Below are 8,391 nucleotides of genomic sequence, written 5' to 3' on the forward strand. Positions count from 1 at the left end.
AGCCACGCATACTAAATTAACCGACTTGAGTTATAGCCATTTTTTGCCCATGCAATAAACAACAAAAAATAATAGGCTAATTAGCTGTGACGGCCATCTTGAATCAAGTTATAGGTTTTTTTTCTCTAATTGACTTGAGAAACTTGATAGAAATGTATATTTGTTTGTTTTTCTCTTGATGTCAGAAGGTTGAAGTTTAGAAAATTATATCTTTGATCTTTTTTTTTTTAACAAAACCTTTCAAAGATTGTTGTCCAAAAGTAGAGTTATGATTTCTGGCCCGACCCGAAATTTGGGCCGGATTAGACCAAAATGATGGGCGGACCGGGTTGGGCTCGGGCGTCTTTTCTGCAGTTTCACGAATCGTACCGCACAAAGAAAAGTAAATGAGACTGCACGATATAAAATCGTGTTAATCTACTACTGTTAACCCACAACAAGCAACATAATGGAGTTGGAAACTATAAAGCTCAGGTCCGCACCCTGCCGTCATCTGCAGTGAAGGAAGTTGCAACACCTGACGCTGCAAAAGCCGAAGCGAGCTGCACGTTCAAATTAAAATAGCCTTGTTCTATATTTTTCCAAATAATTTTGCTCTAAAAATATTTTTGTTCATCTGTGTAACAGCCTGTCTTTAGAGTTGTTTTTTTTAGACTATTTGTTTTGTATGTTAATATCCATTTGGTGAAACAAGAAATCTTACATCTTCTTTTCTTTGAAATATGTTTTTAAACTATCATGTCAAACTGATTTGCTTACAAAAGCAGTAGAAGCTTAATTAAAATAACATGTCAGGTTTGCTTCGGTTTCAGGCCTCTAAGCACAGTTAATTAATCGGGTCGGGCTCAGACACAATGCCTGTGGGCTCGGGCTGGGTCAGGTTTTTTAGGCCCGAATGCAACTCTATCCAAAAGGGGTGATTCCATAATTTTTTTGTCAGGGGTTGTGGACTAAATCATAAAAATCCTGTTGTAGTTTCAATAATTGTTTTGCTAAAACATGGAGCAAACGGAGTAAACTCCACTGAGGTCTCGACGTGTTGTTGGATTACTCAAACTAAAAGCTCCAGATGAACAGTCCGGCTGTTCAGCTTCTTGGCAGGCGCCTTCTTTTATCAGATATTTGGGACACAATTTGGAGACTGAGAACATAAAGTATTTGTCAGCTTGAGAGTGGGAAGGTTCTTCATTTTCACCATCTTTTTTTTTTTTTTTTTTTTTTGAGATCTAATGTAACAAACAACCATTTGTCCCTAATCACCATTTCTCTAATCATCTTCCTTCCTCTCCTCTCTCGTTCCAGTTCTTTAGTGAATATGAGAAGTTACTCCACTCAGAAAACTACGTCACTAAACGGCAGTCGCTCAAGGTAAGGATGCTGGGTCTCGCAGGTAAAAACGTCTTGTGGTGGTCCAGCTTTAGTGTTGGGTTTCTTCACATCCTTCCATCTCCTTCACCGACTTATGTCTGACATCTAGTCTTGGAGCTCAGTTTGTTACCCTGTCATGCCATTTGTGGGCTTTTTATTTCCTTTTTGTGGGGTTTGGTTTTGTATATGATGCCAATTAGTAAATGAATCTTCCTCCTTTGAGAAAAGTCACTTAAGATCTCAACTTTAATTCAGTCTCTGATTTTATTTTTACTGACCATAAACATCTTTTTAAATTGTTACTAAAAGGTAATACCAGCTGATGGTGAATGTAAATCTAGTCAATTAAATACAAGTTTGAGTTTCTGAGTCATGGGTTGTGGGACAGACAGCAGGTTGTCTTCTTAACACGTTTGATTAATTTTTTGTTTTTGTCTTCAAATGTTTTAGCTACTGGGAGAGTTGCTTCTTGATCGGCACAATTTCACCATAATGACGAAGTACATCAGCAAGCCAGACAATCTCAAACTGATGATGAATTTGCTAAGAGACAAGAGCCGCAACATCCAGTTTGAGGCGTTCCATGTTTTTAAGGTAAGATGTTTGTTTTTTTAATGGATTATAAAACTCACTGACGACATCCGAAGACGAACGTGTCGACCTCGACCCACATGTGACGGAGCCGCTCTATGAGAAAATAAATTAATGTTGAGACTTGTTTGCACAGACAGCTTTAAACAACATATATCTAAGGTTATTAGTCACAGGTTGAGTTCTGAAATGTGCTTATTGGTTGAAAGGTGAAGGCAGACGAAAACATTTCTACTTGTGTGCGTGCGTAACTTTTGGAGTCAACTGGATTCAAAATGGCCACCACACAATACAAGATATTATTGGAGGTCAATGTCTCAAGATTAGAAAGTAAAGTATTGTTTTTTTTGCACTCATGCCTGAAGGATGGCCTACAGATCTTAGAAAATAGAAACAACTGTATAACTAAAATAATATTTTATAGATTACAATTTCTTTACAGGCATCTAGAAAGCTGGAAAGAAAATGGCGCTCCACTAACGTTGAAGAATTTTGCTCATCTTGGAGAGATAGCCTGCTAACTTATAAAAAAACGCTCCATAAAGCTAGAACTTAATATTATTCATCTTTAATTGATGAGAATAAAAACAACCACAGGTTCCTTTTCAGTACCATAGCTAGTCTAATGAAAAATCCTATCTCTGTTGAACCATGTATCCCTGCATAAGCAGTGATGAGTTCATGAGATTCCTTATAAATAAAATTATTTCCGTTAGGGAAAAATCTCAAATCAACCTACTATCGCCTCTGGTTCTGGGTCAGATGAGGCAACTTTAAAAATGTCACTAGAACCTGATTTATGTTTGGACTGTTTTTGTCCTGTTGAGCTCTCTGAATTATAAAAAATAATAGCTTCATCCAAACCATCCACATGTCTGCTAGATCCCATCCCAACCAGACTGGTTAAAGAGGTATTTCCCCTAATTAACGTGCACATCTTGGATCTGCTTAATTTCAATTCAGTTTATTTATATAGTGCCAAGTCGCAACAGAAGTCGTCTCAGGACACTGAACAGAAACATTCATTTATAAAAAATGTAAGTTAACATTATTTATCTGAGGAGCAGACTGCTTTCAATTTAACTCCATCACAGACTCTCATCTTGAACAAGCACAAAGGCGACAGTGAAGAACTCCCTCATGAGGAAGAAACCTTTAGCAGAACCAGGCACAGGACAAATGGCCATCTGCTTCGATTGGCTGGGTTTGAGAGGAACAGGAAGGAGGAACAGATACACAATGGCAGGTCAAGAATCACATAAGATGGAAATAGTATCAAATGAAAACTTATTAGCAATTAATTTAAGGAAGTAAGGTAAAGTTTGTCCTCCAGTAATCTAAACCTATAGCAGCATAACAAGCTAATCTTAATTATAGGATTAATCAAAAAGGAAAGTCTTAAGCCCAGTCTTAAAACTGGACAATGTGTCAGCCTCATGGACAGAAACTGGAAGTTGGTTCCACAAGAGAGGAGCCTGATAACTGAAAGGCTCATCTCCTTAAACAAATTGTTACAATTGAATAGTTTTCATTTGGTACTAGTTCTATCTTAACATGTGATTCTTGACCTGCCATTGTGTATCTGTTCTTCCTTCCTGTTCCTCTCAAAGCCAGCCGGTCGAAGCAGATGGCCACTTGTCCTGAGCCTGGTTCTGCTAAAGGATTTTTCCTCATGAGGGAGTTTTTCCTTTCCACTGTCGCCTTCATGCTTCCTCAAGATGAGAGTCTGCGATGGAGTTAAATTAAAAACAGTCTGCTCCTCAGATAAATAATAAATAATTTTTTATACAATGTTTCTGTTCAGTGCCCTGAGATGACCTCTGTTGTGACTTGGCGCTATATAAACTATTGAATTGATATTGTGCTGCAGTTTGATCTGGTAATAGCCGAGACTTATTCGCGTCACGTACTCTTAGCGTGACGTTTCTTGATATCAGGTGAACGAGTGCATGAACTAATTTTGACGGTTTCAAAGAGCAGCTACATCTCCGTCACTTCTTCAACTAAAACTTGGGCACGAACATCGACGTCCCTCAAAGAGTAGGACTTGTATTTGTCCTCAAGTTTGTTAGACACTGTAATAATACACACTGTGAATTCTTTGTCAAATACTTCAATATAAAAATATTTACTAGTCCTCCTGGATGAGGTTTGACATTTCAGGAAAAACTCAAAGAAGCAGATGTTAAAAGTTTTGAAATCAATCAGAATTGTTTTTTGGCGCTGTAGGAGGATGCTCATGATGAACTTGGCAAATTTAACACTCGGGGTGTTTGTGAAACTGAGATCCTCGTGGCTCATGTTCACACCGTTTTTCCACACAACTTAGGAGCCTGCAGAAGTCCAACTCTGGCTTCGTCTGTGTTTAAACGGATACAAATGTTTCAAAATTTATCAAAGATTTATGTAACTGTATGATGAGTCAAAATTGTGGTTCGTTTGTGTGTAATATTTTTCTGCTCAGCGAACCAAACATTTAGTTTTAAATCATTCGGGCAGAGGTGGATAGAGTACTAAAATAATATGAACTACCCATTGACTGTAAAGAAGCACTATATTAAATGTAGTAACTAACTTCTTTTTATTTCCTCCTTCCTTGTCATCCGCCAGGTGTTTGTGGCCAACCCCAACAAGACGCAGCCTATCCTGGACATCCTGCTGAAGAACCAGACCAAACTCATCGAGTTTCTCAGCAAGTTCCAGAACGACAGGACAGAGGACGAGCAGTTCAACGACGAGAAGACGTACCTAATCAAACAGATCAGGGACCTGAAGAGGCCTGCACCCCAGGAGGCCTGAGAGCGTGTACATGTGCAGGACTGAGCCATCAGTACCAGGTCTGGACCACATCCAGACCATGTGTACTTAACGGACCCATCAGCAGCAGCATTTCTGCTTTTTCGAACAAAAACTGAGGAACAAAGAAAAACAAGAAAACTCATCAACTTGCCAGGATGTTTCAAGCCCATCTGCTCCTCGAGATTAGTTTTTTTTTCCTTTGTTTTTACTTAAAAAGAAATAAATAAAAAAAATAGTAGTTGCTGCTGCTTTCTTGCACATGAAGACATTAAAGGTATATTATTTTAACCCAACAGTCCATGAAACAATGTGAAATAAAATGCCCATGCATTGAATTAAGGCAGGCTCGGATGCAATAAGCATCACCCGAGGTCTCCGTAAGGCGTGAATTCACGCGCACGCTGCAGGAATGTCGCTTAGGACGTTGTGTGGAAGTGGTACGAGCACGACGAACTGATTGTTGCATGCTGTGAAACGTGACGGATCCACGGCTGTACTCGGTGTGGGCGCTCTCACGGAGAGTCTGGCTCTCACCTTTTAATGTCACAGACTCGGACGTCTGCGCATCACAGCAACCGCCACAGTTTCCAGTAATTAATTTTACAGCGAAAAGCTGTGATGCCACCACGCAGAAGCATGTACCTCCTCCGTGCTTTGTTGAGAGGCAGCACTTAAAGCACATACGAAAGTGGGGGAGGGGTGTACGGTATCAGTTAATTAAAACCCAGGGTTTGGGTCTTTTTTTTTTTTTTTTTTTTCTGGGACAGGGTGAACATGTACATATGCCTTTTTTTTCCTTTTTGCTCTATAGATTTTTGTTTAACTTTGGCTAATGAACATATTATATATATTACCTTAAACAAAATGTTTTTGGTTATTTGTTATCAAGTTACTTTCTAAACCATAAGAGAAGTGACATTGTGCATTTCATTTAGTGCTGAAGTGATTGCTGGTGGGTTTGTTTGTACATAAAGCGCCGGCTCACGTTTAGCTTAACCTATAGGAATATTAACAATTTGTACAGCAGAAGAATGTCATGGTAATAATAGCTCTGGGTCTGTTCATCTTAACACATCGTACATTTTGAGTAACTGCTGAAAATGTGCAGGAGAGCAGCGCCTTCAACTCAAACGTTGACGCCTGTGTGGTTGCACTTTGTGACATGCTGGGTGATTGATTTCAACTGACTTGTGGTCGGCGTGGTGAGAAGTTTACCCCCAGTTTTCAGTTGTTTACCCCCTCCCGCCTCATTTTCACCACCCTGGTTAGGGACTTCAGAGTGCCATGTTGCCCCACAGTTTGTGTGCTTTAGGTGGGACCTGATTATGATTTCGAGAAATTGGTAATTCTATCTTTACCGTGAACATTTTGTTGCATTTGAGTCTTCTGCAGAGGGTTGTAATTCCAGTACAATGGTGAGTGTAAAGCATTGTGGGTAGCAGAGTGTTTTGGGTGTGTTAGATCTTCTCCATAAAGCAGACAAAAGCTGACGGAAGAGATTTTCTTCATTCTCAGCGCAGAGCGACACATTTTAATCAAACTTAAAACAGTCTGAGGGTAGATGACACTAAGAGCCCGGTGTTCCTCCATCCACATTCATCAGGCATGTTCCTCCACTGACTGCATGATGCTATACTAAAAATATTGTACTGGAATTGTTTCCGTTTACCCTCCAAGCATTAAAAAAACCATTGAACTAGCATATAGACGTCTTGGCTGTGGCTGTATGCTGATGTTTAACTCCAGTTTCAGCAAAGAGTGTGTGGGTGCTTTCAGATGTGTCAAAGGCCTGGGCCCAACTATTAAAATAAAAACATTTGGGACTAAAACTGTTGTCACTGTCTTTGTGTGTACAATAATTAGCCTGATACGGTACAGTAGTTAAATTTAACCAAATTTAATTATTTTTTTTAGAGAGCACAGAAAATGTTAAAAACATTGGCACATTTGCTTTTAGTTTCTACCCAATGACTAAAGTTCGAATGGTTTAAATAACGATAGTTGTTTCAACTGAGATTTGAAAATCCCAGTATTAGTTAATGCTGTTTGCAAACCTGGGGAGATAATTTTCAATGTTCTCCCGATATGAGTCATAAACACTCAAATGTTTGAGCTCATTTACTTTTTGAATTTGCCTTTGATGATTGGTAAAATCATGACACTCCTCCACATTAACATGCCGTAATTATCCCCGGAGGTCGAAGGTGAGGGATAATGTTTTTGTCCCTCGTCGTGGAGCAAAGAGGGGGAATAAGAAATGCACTCTGTCCATCTGTGCGTGCTTGCTGAGAGCATGATAACTTGATGTTTGGTTACATCTATACATAAAGATAGATCACAGTTTATAATTTGGTTGTCAGGTCAAAATCCAATTCAATATATAATATACTGCCCAGAGTTTGTTATATATATATATATATATATATATAGATAATGTATACACAAACCGGATTCCAAAAAAGTTGGGACACTAAACAAATTGTGAATAAAAACTGAATGCAATGATGTGGAGATGGCAAATGTCAATATTTTATTCGTAATATAACATAGATGACAGATCAAAAGTTTAATCTGAGTAAATGTAACATTTTAAAGGAAAAATATGTTGATTCAAAATTTCACAGTGTCAACAAATCCCAAAAAAGTTGGGACAAGTAGCAATAAGTGGCTGGAAAAAGGAAATTGAGCATATAACAAACAGCTGGAAGACCAATTAACACTAATTAGGTCAACTGACAACATGATTGGGTATAAGAAGAGCTTCTCAGAGGGTCAGTGTCTCTCAGAAGCCAAGATGGTAAGAGGATCACCAATTCCACCATTGTTGCGCAGAAAGATAGTGCAGCAATACCAGAATGGTGTTACCCAGCGTAAAATAGCAAAGACTTTTAAGTTATCGTCATCAACCGTGCATAACATCATCAAAAGATTCAGAGAATCTGGAACAATCGCTGTGCGTAAGGGTCAAGGCCGTAAAACTCTACTGGATGCTCGTGATCTCCGAGCCCTTAAACATCACTGCACCTCAAACAGGAATGCCACTGTCAAGGAAATAACAGAATGGGCTCAGGAATACTTCCAGAAAGCATCGTCAGTGAACACAATCCACCGTGCCATCCACCGTTGCCAGCTGAAACTCTGCAGTGCAAAGAGGAAGCCATTTCTAAGCAAGCTCCACAAGCTCAGACGTTTGCACTGGGCCAGGGGTCATTTAAAATGGAGTGTGGCAAAATGGAAGACTGTTCTGTGGTCAGATAAGTCACGATTTGAAGTTCTTTATGGAACACTGGGACGCCATGTCATCCGGACCAGAGAGGACAAGGATAGCACAAGTTGTTATCAACGCTCCGTTCAGAAGCCTGCATCACTGATGGTATGGGGTTGCATGAGCGCTTGAGGCATGGGCAGCTTGTATGTCTGGAAAGGCACCATTAATGCAGAGAACTATGTTCAGGTTCTAGAACAACATATGCTCCCATCTAGACGTCGTTTCTTTCAGGGAAGACCCTGCATTTTTCAACACGATAATGTCAGACCACATTCTGCAGCAATCACAACATCATGGCTATGTAGGAGAAGGATCCAGGTACTGAAATGGCCAGCCTGCAGTCCAGATCTTTCACCTATAGAGAA

At 39.5% G+C, this 8,391-nt stretch overlaps 1 protein-coding gene across 1 annotated transcript in view; it reads left to right on the top strand.

The window, feature by feature from the left end:
- cab39 (calcium binding protein 39) overlaps positions 1-6,587 on the top strand; it is a 34,746-nt gene extending 28,159 nt beyond the window's left edge. The window contains exons 7-9 of the mRNA XM_037677415.1: positions 1,303-1,368; positions 1,819-1,962; positions 4,570-6,587. Coding sequence (XP_037533343.1) covers positions 1,303-1,368; positions 1,819-1,962; positions 4,570-4,758 — 399 coding nt within the window. The 3' untranslated portion in view covers positions 4,759-6,587. The remainder of the gene's footprint in view (positions 1-1,302; positions 1,369-1,818; positions 1,963-4,569) is intronic.
- The last annotated feature ends 1,804 nt before the right edge of the window (positions 6,588-8,391 follow it).

This window comes from Nematolebias whitei, chromosome 6, assembly GCF_014905685.2.
Source record: "Nematolebias whitei isolate Nwh7 chromosome 6, NemWhi1, whole genome shotgun sequence".
NCBI classification, from domain to species: domain Eukaryota; kingdom Metazoa; phylum Chordata; class Actinopteri; order Cyprinodontiformes; family Rivulidae; genus Nematolebias; species Nematolebias whitei.